The sequence below is a fragment of the Balearica regulorum genome, chromosome 3, assembly GCF_011004875.1.
Source record: "Balearica regulorum gibbericeps isolate bBalReg1 chromosome 3, bBalReg1.pri, whole genome shotgun sequence".
NCBI classification, from domain to species: Eukaryota; Metazoa; Chordata; class Aves; order Gruiformes; family Gruidae; genus Balearica; species Balearica regulorum.
Window position 1 is genome coordinate 125896615 of NC_046186.1, and position 24091 is coordinate 125920705.

A 24091-nucleotide genomic window follows, 5' to 3' on the forward strand; every position below is an offset into this window, starting at 1 on the left:
GCCTAGGAATCTCGCCCGTAGTGATGCGATGCCGGCGTTGCTCCCCTCCACGGGAGCCTGCAGGCACGGGGGTCTGCCCACCTCAGTGATTACTGAATCCCTTCCCACCGCTGCCGTGCCTGCGTTTGTGTGTTCAGCTCACCTAGGACATCACATTGCGCTGTGACCTTTCAAAATTCAGTTCTGTGCTAAGTGACTACCGCTTTGTCCCCTTAAATGACTGCTTTTTATAGATCTTACTTCAGATCCTGAAAGCCGAGTGACCAAATCTCTTTCAGGAAATTATTCTACCTTAAGCATCAACTTTCGGAAACGTATCATCTGACTTTCTGGGAAATTGCAACTGTTATATTGTTAGAAAACACAAGTCTCAGGATTTTACAAGCGGTTCCCCCACACAGGCTGAAATCATTGCTCCAAGTTTATGGGGATTTCTGGTTTGCATTATGCTCCACCAGCTCATAAACGAGTAATTTGAAAAGTTCTATTTTATGATGTTTTGAGTAATAGGTTAAGGATCAGCTGCGTATAATTCTGAGTTCCTATAGGTATACATATTCATTCGGATGTACTTCCTCACCTAAAACTCAGAGGAGAAACTGTTAAACGGGTTTTCACCTTGCTGCTATACTGACTGCTTGTTCTTAATAAAAGACAAGGGAATTTTACACCACAAAGATTAGCCAACGTATGGCGATGCCTTTAGATGCAGAACAAAATATTATCTCCTGTTATATGACACACGACAGGCAGAAGAAAATGCAAATTAGAACATCCATGGTTTATCATTGAGTTTTGTACCCTGATGATTCAGCTAATGCAAAGACATATCAAAAACGAACAGGAAAAACTGTCAGGAGTCTTTAGGATAACTTCCATTTTTAAAAGATTTTATTAGACTGTGTATTTCCAAGTAATATGAGCTCTGAAAACTAGGAGAAGAAACTTTGGAGAAGCAAAGTCTCTCATCACACCCTGTACGGAAACGTCTTAATTTCTGGGAGCTTTGAAGTTCTCCTCGCAGCCAAGTGGCCAAAACCCCTTCTCAGGGGGGTCCACGGAATTCTGTCTGTGTTATTTCTTATTTCAGAAGAGCCACGAGTGATGCAGAGATCAGACTTGGTGCTCATTTGAGCAGAAAGCGCACCAACACTTTAATGGTAACCGCAGGGGGTTGAATTTGGCCCGTGTGCCCTGCACTGGGCTTTTTGGGGCTGCTGAAACAAGGTGGTGCTCTTCAGACCTCCTCTGGTCGCCTGCGGCTGGGTATCACAACAGTTCGCCCACCAGCGCCAACCCTCCAACCTCCAGATACGAACGTCCTGCCCCGCAGTGAACTAACTCCCTGCCATCCACACACAGCGTCAGAGGCACCTTTTAATCTCTGCAGCTCACCGATGCACAAGAACTGAGTTCAAATAACCTTAATTCCGTGACTGAAGCATGCAAGTTAAAAAACAAACCCAAACCACTCTAATTATGCGAATGTTAAACGATGCTGACTCACTGAGCTCTTCACGTGACCACATTTTCCAGGTCCTAATGGAGAGAGAAAGGACTGCCCTCCCAGAGCACTGCGATTCAAGTCATGAAATCTATATTCTGTGGAGCTTTTCACGAGAAGAATTTCTTGCAAACTTTAAAACAGTGAGTGCCTAGAGCTCTGCAGTTAGGTGCTAAGCACCAAAATGCTTTCCCAGTTATCACAGAAGTTATTTGATGTTAAAGCAGCCAAATAGTCGCAACTGCTTTATCTGCAATAGCACATTTTATTTTTCTTAACGGAAAAAGACAAGAACATTGAACGATCAGAAATTGCCAGAAGAGACAAACAGAAAGCTCTTGTTTTTCTAAGTCAATTAAAATAAAAGGGAAGAAAAAAAAAAAAGGAGCAAGCCAAGACTTTAGCCATTCGCTTCCCCAGCCAACTGCATATATTGATTTGTGGCAATGAAAGGGAAAAGCTGGAATGACCCAATTCGCTCTTCTCAGGAAGCTGCAGATAATTTGCAATACGTGACCAACCGTTTTAGGCAATTGTTGAAGATTTATAACTTTTCTAGCGTGAGACATTGTGTGACAGTGTTATGGGAAGAATATGCAATATGAATTACTGTAAGCCTTAAACGGGCTCCAAAACAATAGACCATTAGGTGACAATAAACTCTCTGTGTCTGATTCCAAGGTCATGTGTTCAAACTTTTTTGTCTAACAAAAAGGACTGAAGTTTTTTTTAAAAAAATGCTGCATGTCAGCTCTATTCCTCTTCCTCTGACTGCAGGAAGGGAGTTCTCAAAGAGCAGCAGGAATGCCACCAGGTTTGGTGACGCTGGAGGGTGGCACCATGAGACGTGGCCGGTCTTTGCTCGCTGGAGACAGAACCCAGCTGTGCTTCAGAAGGGCGAAAGCTGCACCGCGGTCACGACCACGCCGAGCACCGACTACAGCCCCCTCCACCACAACCTCCCGTCGCTTGCTTGTTTGTTTATTTTGCCAGGTTAATTTCCACGCTGAGCAGTTCCCGGCTCTCGCTCGCCACGTGGCCATCCCAGGGGTGCTCTCCCTACCGCAGGGACGCTGGGGCTGTCCTTCCGCTCGCGGGACGTGGCCGGGGCTTGTTGACGTGCTGTTTTGGTGACTCTGGGCCGTCGCGGAAGAAACGATCCCTGAGAGGGCTCACAGGAAGCGAGATGTGGCAGGGATAGATTTTCCGGCCCTAACAATAGTAATTCTCGTGACATTTTATTTTTCTACAATGACTCATGGCTAAAAACTAATTTCTATAAATATATGACACGTAAATTAAATTTTAAGTAGTTTTGTCAAAAACTAAGAAGTATACATGCAATTTATTTCTCTGAAGCACATGGTTTTCTTCTTTAGGACCTCACCCTGCCTTGGAACTTATTAACACTTACTGTTCTACCCAGATTTTTACTGGGAGGGCCCCCGAGTGCAGCCCCTCTGCTTCTGGGGCAAATCCGGCTCTCTTGTTTAACTACGAATCCGCCCGTCCTTCTACCTTCCCTACGCGTCACAGGAGGAAGTGCAGCACTCGTGCTTTACGCACGGATAGCGCAAGCAGCCCTCCACGACACGAAGGCTTTTCCCTCGAGCTCCCAACGGCGTGCCCGCGCCACACACCACCTGCGGCTCTCCCAGCTCCGCCGCGCCTCGCTGCCAATCCCACCCGGCCTTCCCAGCCCCACGCAAAGCCGGACCTTCCACCCGCCACGCTCGGGGGTGTCACTGGGCGCGGCCAGCCCCGCGAGGAATGACCTGGCTGCTAAGGCGGAGGCACGGAGCCGGTGCACCAGGCGCTGGCAGGCCGCGGCCGGGCCCGCCTGTGGACAGCGGCAGTCCCAGGCAGACAGGAAGCCCTGCAAGTGCCACAGAACGTGACGTGTTCGCAGGCTTCGGGCTTTTCTCGGAAGGCCCTAGGCGGTGACGTCAGGGCGACGCCGGAGTGACGTCAAAGGCGACGGCGGCGCCTCCAGTTCCCGGCGTGCCCCGCGCGGAGCCGCCGCCGCAAGGCACGCCGGGGGCTGTAGTCTTCCCGCACGGGGGGGCGGTGCGGCTGCGCAGTGCGGCGGCGCGGGCGGGGGGCGGGCGGACAGACAGCGAGCAGCCGGCGGCGGGGCCGGCCGGTTCCGTGCTGGCACGCCCACCCCGGCGGTGGCGGCAGCAGCAGCAGCGGAGGGCGGCGAGCTCGGTCTCCCGGCGGGGACGCTCCCATCCTCTTCCCCTCCCTCCCTCCCTCCCCGCAGCCCGGGGCGGCGCGGCCGTAGCGGGCGGGGCTGTGTGTTCCCGTCCCCGCACCTGCCCGGCCGCCGGGCCCTCAGCCGCTGCCGCGGACAACGGCCCCGCGCGGCCCGCGCTGCCCGAGGGGAGCCCCTTCCCCTCAGCCGCCGGGGGCCGCCCGCCCCGAGCCGGGATGTTCTCCAGGAAGGGCCACGCCGATGTCAGGAAATCCACCCAGAAGGCGCTGGACCCCAAGCGGGACGTGCTCACCCGCTTCAAGCACCTCCGGGCGCTGCTGGGTGAGTGGGGGCGGCCGGCGGGGCGCTGCCCCCTTTCCCGCCGCGCCGTGAGGGGAGCGGGTCGGGCCCCCCCGCGCCCTGGTTCTCCTCAGGGCTTCTCGCCCTGGCGCCTCCCCGCTGCAGCCACAGCCACAGCCCGCCGTGACCCGCAGCGGCCGGGGGCGCGGGAAGGAGCCGCTCTTCCCCGCAGGGAGCCGGTGCCGGCGGTGCGGCGAGTCCCCGGGCACACCTCGGAGCCGCGGGCGGTTCGCCGGACGCGTTCCCCCTTCGGGTGCCGTTTTATAATGCTGTTCGCTTGGGGTGGCTGGTAAGAGCTGTCCTCGGGCAAGAGTGAAACCGAGGGATCCGAGCTTCTCGTAGGCAAGCCTTGTTGAAGGCACCCCTTTCTGCCTTAGGTTTCCTCAGCTTTCTTCAGGCTTCTCTGCAGTTTTTGAGGAGCTCTGTAAGCTCTCCTGGTTGTAGCTGTTGGAAGGCAGCAGCGCGCGTCCTTTCAAAGTTACAGGAGCTGTTACGGAAAGTTACTGGTGTGTTTTGCTGCTCCTGGCTTTGGAAACTTGTGTCGCCCGGCGTAAAAATATGTGTGGTGCAGCATTGTTGTTTGAGTACAAAATAGTACGTACGTGCATTTGCTGCAGGGTTCTTCAGAAGATCCATTCATAGAAGTTCTGCTCTTGTCAACAACATTAATTTATTTTTATTTTTTATTTAAAGTTGAGAGGGGGCAACGTAATGGTATTTTGTCATGCCCTTCCCATGTCTGTGGCAAGGTTGAACCTTTTTCTCTAATGTTGCCTTCCAGTTGAAGCCTTAACTCTGATCTGCTCATTCTGAACAATGAAACCAGTTGATGTATTTCAGCTGTGAGTTATGATTTGCAAGAATTTGGGTGGCCTCCTGTTCTCTGTTAGTCAGCAAACTGCAGCAGGAAAAGGCTCTTTTAAGAGCTTTTGTGCAGAGAATCAGTGATGGTGTTAGTATTTGTTTATCTCCTTTTAGATTGTTCTCCTGAGAAATAAGAAGGAAAAAATGATCTGAGTCGTACTTCTTGTGTACTCTAATAATATTTTAGTCTACCGCTTCAGTAGAGTTTGGCAGGTATGCAGGAGCCTCAACGATGTTGCGTTACGAGCTGTGTGAAGTACGTAAGTGGCTGCAGGAGAGGGCCTGAGGTCAGCGGCTCTTCAAGAGGGCACAGAAGTTGGCTGATATATCTTCCACTGAGGAGCGGTGCTCGTATCGTTCCGCTCGGACCCCCCACGTGTTTGCTGTTGGTGGTGTGAAGGGTGCGCAGAGCTGGAGTTACTGTCAGGCCGAGCAAAGGTGCTACCCTGCAGTCCTCCACCTCGTACGTGCACCAGGCTGCAAGACTTGCACTGAGGAACCTCGCTGTGGTTTGAGCGTGGGCTCGTTGGTGATGCTTCTGATTGAGTTTGAGATTAAAAGCTTTTTCCTGTGACGTTTCACTGATAGGAGAAAAATGTACAAAAGTAGTTTTGAATGTACTGTAGCAAAGTGAGGAGCATTTGTGGTAGGGACACTGAGTATGACCCTGAGCGAGAAGAGCAGCGGTTAGTCTCCCTCGGGATGGTCCCTTTGAGACAGTTGTACTTTGTGAGAGCTTGGAAACAAATGAGTAGAAGAGTCTGTGATAGTTTAGCTTGTTATGGCCATCTCAACGACTTCACCTGTTTCTTACAGGTGTGAGTAGCCATCACTGATTTAAAGTCATTATTCCCCTGTGATCTACTGTGTTTGAGTAGCTAATCTGAAAAAGAGATTTTTGTGGGCAGTTGATTACAGGACAAAGCGCTGGACAAATCTGTAAGTGGTCTTGTGTCACGCTCTAAAAGTGGGCAGGTTTTGCTCATCCTTTGAGCAGCAATACCTGTAAGTTCACTGTGCCCAATCTGTAGATATTTAAGCTTCACAATTTGGACTCACAAGTAGAGCAGTTCTGACCACTGTGCCTCAGCACCTGCAGTCTTCACATTTTTTGTGAACAGTATTGAACCTTAGCATTGGAGTTTACTGCAAGTGAAGGGTATGTGACTGCTCTGGGTATAAATTCCTCCTATTTTGTGTGTAAAAAATCTCCATAGTTAGCTATCTGGTGGGATTTTTTTGTTTTGTTCTTGTCTTTTGTTTGTGGTTTTTTTTATTGTACCATGTATCTAAGTGCCTAAGGGCAGGAATTTGAAAAGGCAGGAGAAGATACTTTACCTGCATTATGATATGTCTTCTCTTATTGCTCATGTGCTGTTAAAAAAAAAAAAATGGGGAAAAATCTTTGTGTATGAGGTAAGGTTTAGAATGTTTTGTGAAACCATCCTGAGAAAGATTGCTTTAAGAGACTGTAGCGTGAGCTCACAGACTTTACATTTCTTCCTTTTCCAGCAGGCTCATGAACATAAACAGACTTGAAGAAATAAGAAATATAGCAAGGCACGACTAGTTTAAGATGACATACTGGACTTGCTGTGGCTCTTGGTTATACCCATCTTTTGGCAGTGTTATGTTTTTGTGTGCCCGTGTGGTACAGAGGAGGTTGTCAGGCTCCTGTGACAGACCTGACGGGTGGAACAAATGGAAAAATACGCCTATTAGCGTGACGAAATTAATTTATGTCCCAAAGCAGATGGTACAGGAGGTAGTATTGTCTGGTGGTTTTCTGTAAAGATACTTATTACCCAGTTGGCAAGAGGGGAAAAAATACACCCGTCACTTCTCAGGAAATATCTTTTCTTCCACGTGTCCGTTACACTTGCAGATAGTGACCTGATTTTTTTTGATTAAACTTATTATTGAACATTGGTTTTAAGTGAAAGTTATCATCAGTGCCAGAGGGCTGGGTAGCGTATTAGTAGCTTATTGGCTGAAGTGCTATGATATGACAGCTGGCTGTCTTCTCGCGGACATGTTTTATTGCAGGGACTGTGTCAAAGCAGGCTCTGGTTATGTTCCCGAGATTTCTGCTTTTGAGAATGTCTGTGTAAACGTTTTAGATAATATGGGAGTAGCTTTTTGAAGATAATATCTTCATAGATATTGTTGCAAGTGTGTGTGTTATAGTATTATTCAGCACAGAAAATGAAGCAATGCATGGTAAGAACCTCTCCTGTATTTAAGGAAAACGAAGCTTTTGGTATAAAAGTTCAAATTTTTTCTCTTTTCTCTCTCTCTTTTTTTTTTTCTTCCACCCTCCCCAAATGTGTCACTCCTTGTGCTGGCGGGGGGTAGGAATGTGCGTGTCTTAGTGTTCCTCCCAGTCATTTCACTCCCTGTTCCCAACTGCTTCACTTGGGCCATAGTGACACTTGTTCTCAGAACTGCTTCTCTTCTTATGTTTCCTTGGGAGATGCTATCTTTTCTTCCTTTGTTAGTTTTAAATCACAGGAATTAAATTGTAAACAAAATGATGGTTACTCATCTGAGAGCCTCCTGATGTAGGAGGATAAAAATCAGAGAAAAGATGACAATAGGGGAGGGATGAGGGAAAGGAATGTGTATTTCCATAAATAAGGGGTTGTGTGAGCACCAGGATCAACACTCAGTTTTTGATTGCTTCAGGTCCCTTAGCTACCATCTGTGTAAGTTTGTCCAATATCCAAACTGAAAGAAAAGATTCCCTTTAAATTTGTGTTGCTTGTAATGTCTCTCAAGTCTCTAATGCCCGTTAGGATCTGAGTTCCTGCTTCTGTGGGGTCGTCTCCCTGCATGGCAATACAAAATACTAACCAGAATAATAACTTTATTTTAAAGTGGATGTTCACTTGTGTTAGGTAAATGACCAGAAAATTTCCTTTATTTTTTTTATTGCTATAAAGATATACTAACTTTCAGAACTTTCATAAAGTCAGTAGGAACTTTTTTCCAAATGCAGTGTGTGGAAGTGTCAATAGTGTGGTCTTTTTTTAGGATAGACTTGAAAAATAATGGTCTGATAGATGGTGATGGTGACGTACAAGTTTGGCTCTTTCACACTGATGGGCTGTAAATTAAGCCATCTACACTGTTTCCCAGAGTAGTTTCTATGAGACTTTTTTTAGCATAAAAATGTATCTCTGGGTTTTTTTGTTTCTGTGGCTGTTCCTGGGTAAAAATATTTTTTTTTTTTTTTTTTTTTCAAATTAAGACATCTCTTTCAATGTTTTCTCCTCAGGTACAGTTGAAATGTTTAGTTTAACTTCTTTGCATGGCTTAATGTAGTTCCCTTGAATTTTTCTTCTGGTTTCAAGAATTGCTCTGTCGTGACACGGTATCTTTTACGAATAACGGTGCAATAGGAACAGAAGCTACTGTCTGCTGTGGGTCTCTGGTAATCTATATGATGTCACTCTTTGCTCATGTATAAAATGGGATGAAGTAAGTTTTTATTTCATAAAGGTGAGGATCCTTTTCTTCGTGGCGTTGTTATTCTTAGTAATATCAGAGTGATTTGCTTGCGAACTTTAAGGCTGGAAACTATAAAGTCAGTCTATAGATAGTGTCTGTGAACAATCTCTGGTGATGTAAGTTGGCCACCTCCATTCACATTATACTAAGAAATAAGGAAAACTGGGAGCTTACCCGTAGCTGCTATTGAATATGCTGCGAGCTGCCTGCAAGATGGTGACAACAGTTAAAAAATCTTCAGGATGATAACCTTCTTTTGATAGTAGCACCGATTTGGTGCAGTTACCAAACCCAAATTGTTTTACAGGCTTGTGGATTGTGTTGATCCTGAACTTTGATATTTGCTGGGGTGGCTTGTTTGACCATGCATGTGCTCACGCTTGTTTTTGAGCATACTGGTGGACTAAATTGTGCATCGGAAGACTGGTATCGAATTAATAACGTGCACTTCAGAGCCTGTGCTGCGGCACTTCACTCCTGGCTGTGTGCGTAAAAGCTGGGCCGTTTTCAGAGTTACAGCAATTTACAGGTATTTCAGCCGTGCTGTTGAAGAAACTGTTATTTAAATCCTGAACTGGAAAGCAGCAGTGTTTTGTGCTTTGGTGTACGTGTTAGGAGTTCTGCTGATAACAGATATGGGGGTGCTGCTTACGTCCATCGCGTTCATCCTTTCCTCTGTTGAGCAGTGGACAAATACCTGGTAGACCTGATATGGCTACATGCAGATTTCAGTTTAGATTAAATAGGAAATTTGTTAGGTTACCAAGTGCAATCCTTAATCTTTTTCTTTAGAAAATATAAATTAAGGGAAACCCCATGTTCTTCATTTAACTCCCTCAATCAAAAATGAGATAATAAAGAGGAGTAGTGTGGTTTTTTTTAGTTATGGCACTGTCTTGGTTTGCTCAGTTCTGTATAGCTGGATTAATACAAGTTTAGTAGAATTTTTCATTTAGGGACATTAAAGAGTGAACGCTTCCAAACTTCATGCTGAATTTAGAACAGCTGTTGTTCCTTAGATTTCATGTGAAATTTGAAGTGTTAAAATTATTTCAGAAATTGTTCTAATTGGAGGGGTTTTTTAGTGATGGTATGTTTCCATGCTGATGTTCCTTTGAAAAAATGAAGGAAAATTATCTTCTAGGCTTTTAATTAGCATTTAAAGCTCTAATCTGCAAAAGTGGGTTTGGGTTTGTTTGGTTTTTTTTGAAGGTAAGTAAAAATGATATGTAGTTTCTGGGGTGAGGCTAGTAATAAAAGTTTATCATTAACCAAGGCATGACTGCAAAGTTGTCTCTTCGTCTCCTTTAAGTACTCAAGGTACAGATGACCCCTCCCAATTGAGAGAACTTTGTATAAATAACAAAGCCAAGTGACTTTGGAAGTTAATGAATTTAAGGAAGGATTTCTAACTACTTAAATGACTGCAATAACACTCAGTAGTCAACAGAAAAATAAAATTGTGTGCTAAGGACATGATTATTGTTCCTCTAGATATTTTTATATGAGGAAGAGTAATGAGAGCTTGGCAATAAACTCTGATTCTTATTAAATGGTACCCGAGTAGTTTGTTTCCCTAAATTTTAAGTATTAAGGCAAGTGAGGGTGACTTGCAGTTGTCTAATGAGCCAACTGTCTCATGTTTTCTGTAGAAGAAATGTCATATAAGTGTTAATCAGAAGCGTTAGCCAGTGCATCACCTATCCTTGTTTGGGGAATGGAGTTAATTAGACGTGTTTTTGGAAAGCCACTGTGTCTCTGATGGCTGATACTGTTTGCCAGCTTGCCTTAGATTTCAGCGCTCAGAGTTGCTAGGTGGCTGTTTTCAACAGTCGTAATCTGAGAGCTATTTATGAGTAAACATAAAAATATAACCTAATACCTGCAATTCAATCCCAACCTTGCTGTTTAATTTCCTTGAATGTTTATAAATACTGGTTCAGTCAATGTGATTGCCGAAAGTCAGTCTTTTACAGTGCATGAAACTTTCACTGGTGTTTTCCATTTGAAAAAAACAGGAGAATGAGCCTTATCCTGCTACAAGTTAAACATGCATATAGTAGTGATCCAAGTTACTGTCTTAGGCTTCCTGCCAACTTTTCATGAATCCTCTTGAGCAGCAGTCTTTCTTGTCATGGCCTCTGTTTGTCTGCGATGATCATTTTTTTGGTGAAATGGCTGGGAGAAACTGGATTGTGGGGAGAGCCAAAGCGAGAGCGCAGCAACGGAGCTTGCGAGACTGGGCTGTGCTTGCCGAGGTGCTGTCCCTGCAACCCGGCGTGACGTAATGGGGAGAGAGGCTGTTGGAAAGAGTGTTGTCACCAGCTTGCCTGATCCTCCTACCACCCAGAGGTCGGCTTAGCTGGCAAAGACATCGCCTGCCTCTTCTGTGCCCAGGGGAGCGGGGTGAAGCGTTCATTGCTCGTCACCGTGAACACCTGCACAGTGAAGGAGTAGAGAAATGGTGGTTTCTCAATGGATGCAAAAAAATAAGGAATTTGGTAGTGAAATGCCCAAGAAAGCTGTATCTCTGACTGAGCAGTGGAATTATTTGATGTGTGGTTTATTCACTGTGTTTTGGATTTTTTTTAAGTGAAGTGGGCCGTGTATCAGGATGACAACTTGCATGCAGAATTGCAAGAAAATCTTACTTTCCAAGTGAATATCTACTCTTAGGCTAGTAAATGGGAGTATTGTCGCTGGCCTCTCTTAAGGTTAGAAATTGTTTTCCTATATATCTTGCAAAGGAATATAAGGAACAGAATAGTTCAGTAGGAAAAGGATGTAGCTGTAAGAACGCATACTTACATCAGAATAACAGATGAGTCACCACTGAAATGCTGCATTTATAGGAAAGGAGAATTTACTTTTTTTGATTAGGCAGTTCCTTTCTCCTCCTTTCACAATTTAAAGGGAAAAAAGTTTCCTTTTTGTTTAGATTTTAATGACCTCATTCCTTCATATGAAATCCTTGTAAATGAAAGCCTTGTTTTCTCCTAGAGTTCTATTTAACAGAACACATTCATAGGGAGGAATAATTGAACTTAGCTTGCAAATTCAAGACCAGTAGTTTGTAGGAAACAAATATCACATAAAAGAGTTTCCATGTGCTAACTGGTTCCATAGTACAAGTAACCGAAGCCTTACGACTGAAAAGGTATTAATATATTTTTATTATTTTCAGAAAAAGCCCCATCGTCCAAGGCTAAAGTCATTCTTCTGTAGTTGTGTGATATTATTGGGTCATCTTGTTGTAATCAGCTTTGTCTCGATTAATGAATGGGTTTCTTGAGAGGTGAAACTTGAGAAGGCATGTTGGTAATAATTCTTACCCTTAATTCTGGGCAGAATCATCTATCTTTTCTTGACCAAATCAGTTACAAGAAGGAGCAAACAGTTGAAGTTAGTATGTTTTGCAAGTGTCAGGTTTAGAAACATTAGATTTTTTTTTTCTTAAACAATAAACTTATTTCAAATTTCAGACCTAAGTTAAGTCTTAGGAAAGCGATGCATGCTTGGGTTTCCATTATTATTTTCAATGAATTGGAAATATACTGTTTTCTAAATTGATCTGCTTGTCAGATAAATTTAAGAACTGGATTTGTAATTTGCATACAGAAATCTTTGCAGGTATTTGTTTTTTCCAACAGTACCTGCTTGTTTTGATGATACAGAAGCTGTTTGGTTAGATAGCTAAAACATCCCCCCCCCTTTTTTTTTTAAACAAATGAGCATAAGCCACACTGCAAACTTTCATAAATTAAGTGAAAATTGAAATTTTCCTATTTTACTTGCAAGGATGGAATCACAATTTAGTATGGAATATTTAACGAAGTCACTAAAATTGTTTTGTATTGCATTTATTTCGTTCTCTAATACTAAATTTGCATGAAGACAACAATTTTCAGCTTTCTGATGTTGTGTAATAACTCTGTTCCTCTTTTCAGATATTGTGGATGGAAGTGAACTGAAACAACTTTTCGAGAACCATTATTCTCAAATTTATTTAATATTTTATGAAAACTTCATAACACTGGAAAATAGCTTGAAACAAAAAGGTGAGTTTGAGTTTCACCAGCCATTGTTGAGTCAGTTTTCTCTAGCTGTTCTCAAAAGCATTCTATTAAAGCCTATCTAATGATTATATAGTCCACAGTTATCTATATTTGCATTAACAGTTTCATGCACTACAGTACTAGTATCGATCATTTTAGTTTTATGATATCAGAAGAGACCAACATGGAAAATTGCTCTCTGAAATATTGTAACTAAAATGAATTCTAAATACATTTCTATGGCTAAGTGTCATTTCAGCACAAAAATCAGTTCTTGTGCACTTAACATTCGTATCCTCTCACCTTGTTTTGAAGTATGGGAGGCCTTCATCCTACGATTAAGGAGATGTCTGTTCAACTTGAAAGACTGTCAGAGGTGTACCGAACAAATGTCGATGTTGAAGATGGGTCGGTAGGAATAGCCGTTTGCTTGGAGATGGGCACAATGACAGTGCTTTGCAGGTCTGGGACTCTAACTGTCCCTCATTCGTAATCAAGAGAGGCAGGCACTGAAGTCTGGAAACATCTTGCTCTTTTGATATTAGATAAAGATGGAGAAAAATAAACCGAGTGCAACATCTTTGACTTCAGTTGAATAGCAACAGTGTAATTTTGTTGTCTGTCTTGTACTGTATATTTATGGCAAACAATATTGTTTTCTGTCTTGCAGGGAATAAATCGCAAAGGGAGGAGCTGGACTCCATTCTCTTTGTTTTTGAAGTAAGTTTTCCATACCATGAAACGAATTCTTATTTTAAATCTCACTGTTATTATATACTTACTTATGCCTTTACAATGAGGGATGAAACCAGATATCAATCAAAATGATGGTAGGGGTGCTAGAAAAAAACCCAAACTTTAAATGGGACTCTAAAAATTGAAGTTAAAAGAAAGATCAAGTGTTCTCAACTCTTACCCATCCCTCTAAAAATGGAAAAAAAAACCACCCGAACCCCAAAACCTCAGAAGTATATACCTACATTTTTTTGCATTAATATATAGTTTGTATTTAGAATAATGTTTCTACTGACACTAAGAATGATGCTATTTAGCCTAATGTGCCTGTAATACAAAAAATGGCCATGAAAATGATGACATGAAATCTTGGATTTTTGTGGTCTCATCTTCTGACTTTTGTGATGTAGCAAGTTCATCTCCTTTTTCCTTTTCTCCCTCCGTTCGCTCCTTTATCTACAAGACTGCATTTTCAGACTGAAATCTGGAAACCAATTGTGTTTTCTGCTGCTTATGATATTAGTAAAAGAGTCTACTTTAGGATTTTAATGAGGCGGTGTCAAAGAACATGAGCTCATATATTGGCTAGGTCCATATCTGGGGCAGGAGGAATTCTTCCTCCTTCTCCCTCCCCACCCCTGTGGAGAAGGTATCGCCACATCTACTGAGCAAGGCTGTGCAATTTAATGGGAGCTCATTAATACACTTAGTCTTGACTAAGTAATTAAATTTCTGTGGCCATGTCTTTGAATGGAAAATAGCTAATGCTTACTCACTCAAAGTGAATAAATTCCTGTGTCTTGAAAACTGGTGGCTAATAACTGGCTTAAAAACATGAGGAGAGCATTCTGTATGGAGAAGAAAAACATACATAGTTATATATGCCAGTGTTGCTTTGGGTCCCGATCGAGGAGGATATATTCTAGCTATTGACAGCTTTGAGGAAGAACGAATGGTTTAAGATACTTGTGTGGAATTTGGAGCAATCCGCTTCATGGTGTTATCAACTGGAAATAAGTTTGCAATCCATTTGTAAGTCTATAACTTTGTGCATTGTAGGAAGACTGCTTTTTAGAGGGTCTTTTAGTGCACAGACCAAGAATACATCAGCCTGAACACAGGACAAGAAAAAAATGTGAATGCCAAGTAATTAAACGTTCATATTTTAAGCCATAGGAAACTAACTAATTGATTGTTAAGCTCGCCATATTTAATCTGATGTCACTGTGAGCCAGAGGTTTCCTAGAGTTTTCTTCTAATTAGATAAATAGGTAATTACTTAGGATTAACAAATCTGGAGTCCATGTGCTGAGGGTTAACAGTTTCGTAAATATTTTTATTTCTTTTTAAAGGAGTTGACTTCTGCCTTTTCGGGTATAGTCTGGTGGGTATTCTGCTGCTGTTCTTGAGTGACACCTAGTGTGTATATTGAGCAAAAGTAACAAATGCCTTTGCCACAAATCCTCTGAAAACTAAGTTGACTCAGTTGTAATTTATTGAAGTCTTGATTTTACACATCAGCTACATAGCTTGGCCGCTCAGCAGTAACATCAAACAACTTATTAATCAAAGAAGAAATATTAGTCAAAAGGGAGTAATATGAAAGGTTAACAGTTCATTCAGTGAAGTGCTTTTTTACAATTAATATTACAAAGTTCTCAGATCTAATTTTATATTCTCTAAGGTGCTTTGGCCATGTCTTTTTCCGAATAGATACTCATGAAATGATATCGCAACTGTAATTATCTGTATTATTTTTCCCTTTTTCAGCTAAAAGGCCAAAATGATCTGAAAAACAAATTTGCTTTTTGTCTGCTAAGGCTTAGTTATCTCCAAATTTGTAGTATGTTTTCAGAACAGGTTAATATCATTTCTTATATTACTGTTCTCTATGCTTTGAGGGCAATGCTTGTTATATCTGTCAGCTGAGCACTGTGTCACAGAACTCACGAAAGGTGTGCTACATTTATGTAAGTTTTTTAGGTCCCGTGAAAGTATTATGCCATCATTTGATTGTGAAAGCTTGGATTTATTTTTTTTATAATAAAGTATTTTTTTTCTTGCAGCATCAGATACTGATTCCTCTGACACTGCATTTCCTTATCTGTAAAGAAATAACAGCACACTGATGGTTTTGATATAATACATAGATCAATTTCCATTCTCTGTAATTATGCTTCATTAGTTAAGAACAGCCACATCTCTTATGCTGATGCAGTCATAAAATTCATTACACTGATATAACACGTTCACTGTATGAAATATTCTTAGAATTTTTCAGATACACTTTCTAAAGTAGTAAAGCTTCCCAAAGTCACTTCCAGTAGGTGGTGGTGTTGCTAGAAATTTTTCAGATAGAGTCAGCGTAGTTCGGGTCTCGCTGCAGTTTTGTAGACAGCTGAGAAGACTGGTTAGGAGCTCCCACCTCCTGCAGATGATACGTATGCTGAAAGCTTCTCAGAATGGATTTTTTTGCTTGTTTATTTTTTACTTGTCTATTGCTATAACAGGAAGTGCACTTGTGTTTCACAGGTCCTTGTTTATAAAAGCATACTGTGTGTTTCATATAGCTTGTACAAAAAGGTTTGTTTATACTGTCATCTGTTAATTTCTGTAAGTCCATGTTTGATGTGGACCTTCTAGTTTCTTGGAGTTGGTGAAAACGTGAGTGGTGTGAGTCCCTGGGTCCAGACACAGAGTAAGCACAACTTTTTTTTTTTTAAAGAACCTACAGAATTATAACTCTGGAAAGGCATCTAATGTAACTCATACTGGCTTTGCTGTGGTTATACCCCTAGACCCTTTTTCTCTCCAGCCTAGCCTTCCCCCGTATGCCTCTTGCCCTGCTGAAAGGAGGAGAGGCTAGCTGTGTTCCGAACGGGAATAGACAGAGCTGTCTGGTTTGACCTTCCTTAGATGTTGAGCAGCAAAATTTTAATGTATGATTCCTAGGTCTGATTTGGTGTATCCTGAGTGTCTACACAGCAGGTGGATTTAAATTAAGTGGATGTAAAAGTAGAATAGAAATGTGCTAACAGCCTCTGCAGTACTTGTATTATACACACTCAAACTCAAGGTCTGCTTTGGCTTTTGTATAACACTAAGCATTTTTCTGGAGATGATCATCAATAAACTGTTAGAACTTGCCCAACCATACTTTGAGCTCTTTATTTTGTAGCAGTAGCTACTGGTTTTAATACAGCATTGTTGTCCTTAGAAGCACATCTAAATATAAACTAAACTACAAATGGCTGCATACTCAGAAGATTAAGATGTGGTATAAATCCATTGAAACACGGATTGGTCTGCTATCAGAACATGAACGTAGCGATTACAGAAGCAGCTGTATAGCCTAAATTTATTACTGCAGATGTGCACAAGTTACTTGTTCTGCAAATGATAATTCAGTATAGGTTTATAATTGGCTATAGTCTGTTAGGAACCCTTTTGAAAAGTAGATTACAGACCACATGCAGTAAATACACTGTGTCTGTCAGAGGAACACCTGCTGTGGTGATGGGTGACCAGAGAGCGCTACGCACTGACGTGGCTTAGGAATATACACTTCTTTTTAGTACTGCCTGGTAAGGCACATAAATATAATTTGTAAAATGTATAACTCTGGCTCATTCTGGGTTAAGATTGCTGTGGATATTTTAAATATCGAATTCTTCCGCCACATTGTAGGTCTACTTTATATAGACTACTGTGTGAAATAGCAATATTGGTTAAGCAGCTTGAAACAAATCTCAAAGTCGGTGATGATTTTTAGCAGGTCATTTTCAATTTCATAAAAACCTGCATCTGTGAAACTTCCAGTACTTTTGGATTCATAGCTCTTCTAAAAGACTTTAGCGCTGTGTTGCTTTTTTATGAATGTGCAAAAGGACGTTCTTTTATATCTAGCGTATTCTTAGAGTGGTTTGCTTATCTTAGGATGTTGCTCCTAATTACTTGCTGCATTTTGAATAAAACTGAGCAAAATTGAATTCTGCAAAAATAAATTGTATATTGAAACTGGCCAATGTGAAAAGGACTTGTAAAATTCTTTACAAGGAATAAACAAGTCAAGTTATTGTTGAGTTCTTATTGCTACAGGTCCTGGTTTCTCATTTCTTGGGGTTATCCCCTTTATTTAACTTTTCCCCTTTATTAAGTTTCTTGTTACTATTTGCATTTTCCTCGTGTTTGTACAGCTCAATGGCTTAATTTCTCCATCTGCAGGTTACCTTACACTTGACATCAAATTACCATTAAGAGTCACAGCTTTCAATTCAGGTTGTAGGTTCTGTTACAGCTTTTCAGTCGGTTCCCTGTGCCTACTGCGATTACCAGTTCCACTGTTTGACCTCAAGTCTGTCACACAGGCTTGGCTCATTCTCAAGCTCAATAGACTAAAAAGGGGCCTATTTGTTTATAACAATTAAATTGCTGGGAGCCCTTCTTTCCTACTAGAAAATGACTTTTTGAACCATTTACAGTTTGTTCTGCCATAATTCTGGTTCATCTATTCTTGTCCTTAAAATAACATTGATGTTATTCTTAAAGCATTCTGTTGTAAATTCTAACTATATGTTGCATATGTTCAGAGATCTGACTGTTTAATGTTACGCCTAGGGGAAGAATAAATATCTTGTGTGCTTTGGGCATTTTCCCTCAACGAATAACTGTAAATAATTTATTAATGCAATAAATGGAGTATCCCTTTATTTAGATTGAGCTGCTGCAGGCATACTAACTTTATTGGGCTCTTGGTTTCACCTGAATTGGTGAATAGTAGCTGGAAGATTTCTAATTTACTGCAGACTTTAGTAGTTGGACGCTCTGAAACTCTTGTGGAGATACCACCGAACAGTACTTGAACATAGAGGCATAGGGGAGCTAGTCTACATTTGACTTGGCTTAAAGTAGATCCACCTGCCAGTGACTAAGAGAAACTCCTTACCACGTACAGGTTGTATCGAAAAAAGCTGTTTTTCTTTCTTCTCAGAATCCATTCTCCTGGAACGAACGTTATTCTGAACTTGTCATTGACATTGCCTCTGAGAGCGTGTTCAATCAGCAAGAACACATTTGGGTTTGTTGGTGTTTAATAAGAGGCTCTGCGTGGCATGTTACAGAACAGCTTCTTGTAGCTCTGGAAGGCAGGAACACAATGCTTATCGTCTCCCTTCTGGGAAAGTTAAGCTGGAAAGCATTCAGGCTGTAGGGATCTTCAGTGTAGGATTTGATAACAGCCTTAGCTTTCTCTGTGTCCTACAACAGGGTAGCCAGGCACACAATAATAGGCACAAAGCTACCAATCATGATCTGATTCAACAAGGCTGGCAAAAATGAAAGACTTTCTTTTAGAAATTGCAATATTGGTTAAGTCAGGGCGAATCTGTGGAAATACAAACCTCAGCATTTTTTTATTTTACTTTGATAAAAGAGAGAGATATATCTTTCAAAAAGCAGCATCCTGTGTAAACTAAGATTTAAACTTAACATTATTCCTAGTCATGCAGGAAGTCCAGAAGAAAAAGAACTATGGATAATCAGTTAAAAGAACTGACAGATACCCTGATGTGTTGATCAGTAGTAATACCTAATTTCTATTTCAAGTGTGCTATAATGGATTACCATATAGATGCAGCAAAGCACTAAGCATTAAATAGATCTATGTGTTTTCTGAAAAAGCAATATTATTTCGCACTGTGGGGTTTCTTAAAATATTTCTTATTAGTGTACTGTGAAACTAGAAACAAGATGTCAATAGCCAGTTTGGATTCACAGCGGTATTGCTAGAAGTCTGGGCCGGAGCGGAAGAAACTATCATTTGTTTTATAGGAATAGCAATGCGCGTGTTTTAGAACACCGGGGGGTGGGAGGGTGTACAAAATGTTCTTGGAAATGCAAAGTTGAAAGGACAGCAACTGGAGCTGGTTCATGACTTAAGCAATCTTGTGTCACACTGTAACGCCATCTTACTCTAATGCACACAGGCAAAAATTACAAGTTAAAAGGCATTCTAGCCATAACTTTGAATTGACTTGTAACATTCAGAAGTTTTTATTTAACAATGTAGACTTTTAACCATGATAACTTATTTTTGCATTGCAGGAGCAAATGTGGACTCTGAATTTAGATTATTAATATTCATTCTAATCTGCTGCAAAGCTTTTGTTTCTTCAGTAGGCAGCTGTGATGCTAGCAATCTAATTTGCTTTTTAAAAAATGGCTTCTGTTTACTATTTGGTAGTGCTATGCAGGTGATTAATCACATCTTTGCATTTTTTTCAAAGTGCATCCGTATTTTTTTTCCACTGGTTTTGAGATGTTGCAAAGGAGAATAACATGGGAAATTACTTCAGCATCTCAATTTTTGCTATATGAAAAATATGGGATATGGAAGCTTTCCTCAGATCGGAACTTCTGTCTGCTTACTATTTATTTTGATTCAGTCACCTGACAAGGGTGTTTGGTTCTGTTTTTTCTAAAGAACAAACCTGTAAGCATGTTCTTTTCTTCCCCAACCCTCCCACCTTCATGCAAGTTATAGTTTAAGTTTGCTTTTCCTGGTGGTGGTTGTACTCTGCAACAGGGCATAACCTAAAGTTCTCTAACATGTGGATGTGAAAGCTGTAAAGTTCTCTTTCAAAATGGGTCTTTATTATGCAGCTTTGCCACCTTACCAGCTCACACGGCTCACACATTGTCATAGTTCACTTTGTGGAAGCGAACTTTGTGTTGAAGTTTAGGTGAAATTGTGTAACATCCGAGATGCTGCCTTTACTGCATGCCAGCGTGCCTCCGGCCTTTCCCAAATAACAGTTAACGTGCCTCTTGCAGAGAGGGCACGGTAAAACCCAGCTTCCTTCCACGCGCTGTTGTGTTTTGAAACAACTCACAAGTGGTGGCTGTTTGTTTTGATCCTGAATCAACTGGGATGTGTGAACTGTAAAATTACTCTAGGAACATTGCTGAAGCTCTTGGGAAATAGGTATTGTTGGCAACGAAGGAAAACTTGTACCTTATCAGATCACTTTCACAGACTTTCATTCATAATACATGAGTGTGCCACACCTGGTGTTTAAGTATACATCAGCCATTTAGCAAAGTAGACATATTACCTAAATATAACTTTTGTTTTATCATAAAAGAATTTTACTGTAATGTCTGAAATATACGAAGATACACATTTTCACCAGTAGTATTACCAGATTTTGACAAATTTCTAATAAAACATTCTGATACAGAAGTGGTGCTTGATTTTTTTTTTTAAGTTTAATACAATTGGTTCTCAAAAGTTAGTGCTTTGAAACAAGTGAGAGAGTATTGACATCCAAAGACAAGCTGAAGGTATCTTGTTAGGGTGGCCTGTGAAAGGAAATTGGTTTTGCTCTAACAATCTACTGTACTTCTTATAATGACTTAAACAACGGAAACAAAATATGTGTGGTTTTGTCTGGTTTTCCATAATAAACATGAAGCTGTCTGAAGGTTCCTCCCTGCAGTGTGTTCCAATACTTGAATCCAGACAGGTTTTTGTTGCCGATTTGTCTCAGGGCTTTGTTTAATGGAGCCTTTCTTTCCTCGCGCGTTGCGGGCACGCTGCGTGTGATCGGTCTGATGTCTGCCTGGATACAGACCGAACCCTGCATGCAGTGACCTGAAGTAGTCATGATTCTGGTGAGAAGCTCCTTTCTGCCCTGTGCCAAGTTACGTAAACATTTATGTCAGAAATAGTCTTGAGAAGTGGTGCGCTGCTAGTATTTTAATATTTAGATGGATAATGATAATTCTTTGTCTGTGGATCCCGCAATCTGATTGGCAGAAACGTGGTCCTTAACTAACAGGTAAAGCCCAAGCGTGAATCATGGCCTCATTTTTAGCCAGTCAGATCCTTCATCCCAAGCGCGTTCCTCCCGCCCATGGACAGGGAGCTAGACCTCTGGCCACTGGCCTCCCACTCCTTCAGTCCCTGCTGCCACAGGGTCCTGGGGAGGGAGCTGTGCGAGTAACGCTGAAACAAAACGCAATGAGAACATCGAAGGGATGTGCCCCATTTGTATTTTTATTTCAGGTAACCGTTTAGAAATGCCAAATACTATTTGGGGAGCATGTGCTACGGTAAAGATGTGAAGGAAGACCAGCCAGTCTGTGTGACCTGAGGTCTAGTTCCCTAAGTCTGTGAACTTGCCATGACTTCCATCTTCTGCCATGGAGAAAGGAATGTTCCATTTTCAAAAAGACTCTATTTTGAGTGTCGTATATAATTTCTGAAGCACTTTGTTGTCAAAATTAAAAAAAAAAAGTCTGTCTTATTCCATCTCTCGAGCATACTGTTTTTAACAGCAATAATGATTCATGTGTTGGCCGTCTCTGAAGGATTGCCTAAAATGCCAGTTCTTGCTTTCTTGGCTGTGACGCTTTATTTCCTCTTGTGAGCTTTTATGTGCAAAAGACCAACAAATGGGTCACCGTTGCTTAAATGACGTGTCATTCATTTTGCATCCTGCATGTAGTATTTCTGAAAACTTAATGATGCTTTGTTGTGCAGAACTTTGTCCCGGTGGTTTTCTGTGATAATTACAAGGAACTCTGTTAGTAATTTATAACATTGTTTAATTTTATATCCAAAAGTAGATGTTGAAAACTAGTTTCCCATTTAAATATATCTTCTTAATTTCATGTTTGAAAGGCTGGAAAGTTCTAAGACCCAGACACGTTTTTCTGTGAAATCTATGTGAAACCATGTCTGTTCTCTCACTTTTTTTAGAGGCTGAGCAGCAATAAGTTAGTTGTCCTGTACTACTAATACACCTACTTGCCGAGCCCTAGCTTGTACTGCTAACAGTTTAAAAAAGAGGAAAAAGGAAGAAAAGGTGTCTTGGAGCCTGTTAACTTAGTCCTTTTAAAAGCCATATTTATGCAAGTAAGACCCCCAATTGATTTATCCAGATTATTTAATTGCATTACCTTCTAGTAAAGTGACAACAACACTTGATAGCCCCAACTGTTCTTTGCAACTCAGATGATAAGATTCCGTTCAGGAAAGCGCTTAAGCATATGCTTAAATTGCTTTGCTTTGTTGGTGCCCTGTAGCGTAACAAAACTGAGGGGGAATGGGTTTGACCACAGCCTCTTTCTTTGTTTGATCTGCCTCTGTTAGGATCAGTCCAAAACTACAGAGGCAGGCCACTACATATTATTCCACATAAGTGCTTTATTAAGTGCATGTGCTGTGAATTAAATTAGTGTAGCTTTGTGTAATTTGGCTCGGTTTCACTCACCAGCTGAAAAGACAGGTAAATCACCTCACGGTAAAAATAACTGCACCGACCGCTGTTCATCTCTGCCTTAGCTGGGAGATCAGACCCCATTAGCTGATGAAAAGACAGACCTAAGCCACAGAAGCTCAAAATCTGGACGGTATCAATCTACCAGTAGTCATTACCAGACGCTTCAGAAAAATGTAACCCAAAGTGAGCTGCTTGCAGATCTGTCACTTCTTCATTAGAAATCAGTTTATTTTCTGGAATACTAGGGTTTTGCAAGGCAGTGGGAAAGGGAAAGCGGTTCACGACAGTGTCGTGGTATTTATTCAGGACCATTCCAAGTATCTTTCTCTGTAACAAGAGAGTAACGTAATGGGCAGGAGTCTTTACTATGATAGGTATTTGCTTTCTATTGTGTTCTCTGTGTCTATATTACCATTGCATTTGTGTCTTGTGTGTCAGTTTCTCTGTATGCTCTGAATGAGCCAGTTTATTATGGAAAATTTGACTATTTAGTTTTGTTTCCTGCAGAAAATATTGCAGCTACTACCCGAGAGGATTTTTTATCGATGGCATTTTCGCAGCATAGGTAAGAAGGAATGGTTTAAAAACGTTCTGGTACAAATAAAATCAATGTCTTCTGTAGTCACTTCCCTGGTTCTGCAAGTCCTGTTAGCCACAGAATCCCTTAGTATTGCCCATACGCAAATAGTACTTACGTATGGGGCTTGCAGCTGAAAATTCTCAAAGCATATGGAAAATCTCTTTGCCTGCTATAACAGCTCTGGGTGTTCCTTGTTTTGTGTGGGTTTGGTTGCCTGCTTCATTTTTATTTTTCACAAATGCTCTTTAATTTTTTTATATTCTTGGATTTACCTGGGTCCTTTTCCCTTCTCTTTCATGTGCTAGAAGCTATCAAGATGATGGGTGTAATAAACCAGCACACCTTTTTCTCACTAGGTCTCCCTTTGTATTCACAGACTAACATCAAAAATTAGGATTGAGGAGGGTTGTGGGATCTGTACGTGACACTTGCAAATTTGCTTTATGATAGTCTTTTGCAAGTGATCATATATGAGATGCCCGTACAAATTCATAGCACTAAATATTGCTCTTTGCCTGATGATGTTGAACTTGACCCTTGCCACCTCCCGGAATTGTATTGTGTGGAAATGATGCTGTGAGAAGGTGCTGTTTGGTAGTTGAGCCCAGGCTGTGCTGAACTAAGCGCAAACCATGGGACTGCTGCACTGAACAGGAGCTTAATTTCTTCTCCAATATCCCTGTATTCCCTGGGCAGTTTAGTTCATTAGTATTGGTGACACACTCAGTTGTCACGCTATTTGTGGGGATTAAATGAGGAATTCCTAGTTTAGAGCTGAGTTAGTGAATGAAAGAGATTAAGGATAAAACTATAAACCTTTAGTAGCTCTTTTTGATCAATTTTTCTTTTACTGGCCTTTATAAGTGGAATTATGAATACATGGTATTTCTGCAAGTGTAGCCCCAGCTGTCTTTCAGTGATTCTAGTCTAAAGGAGGATTAGCCAAGCATCACGTTAGACAGCATTGGCCGCGGCAGACTCCGTATACCCATGGATGGCACTCCC

At 41.4% G+C, this 24091-nt stretch overlaps 1 protein-coding gene across 2 annotated transcripts in view; it reads left to right on the forward strand.

The window, feature by feature from the left end:
• The first annotated feature begins 3597 nt into the window (after positions 1-3597).
• RALGAPA2 (Ral GTPase activating protein catalytic subunit alpha 2) overlaps positions 3598-24091 on the forward strand; it is a 126715-nt gene continuing 106221 nt past the window's right edge. Inside the window, exons 1-4 of one of the 2 annotated variants that reach the window (XM_075749977.1) lie at positions 3598-4040; positions 12380-12490; positions 13158-13207; positions 23014-23071. In XM_075749977.1, the coding sequence (XP_075606092.1) occupies positions 3935-4040; positions 12380-12490; positions 13158-13207; positions 23014-23071 (325 nt within the window). In that variant the 5' untranslated portion in view covers positions 3598-3934. The remainder of the gene's footprint in view (positions 4041-12379; positions 12491-13157; positions 13208-23013; positions 23072-24091) is intronic. The other variant, XM_075749978.1, reaches the window with a different exon arrangement.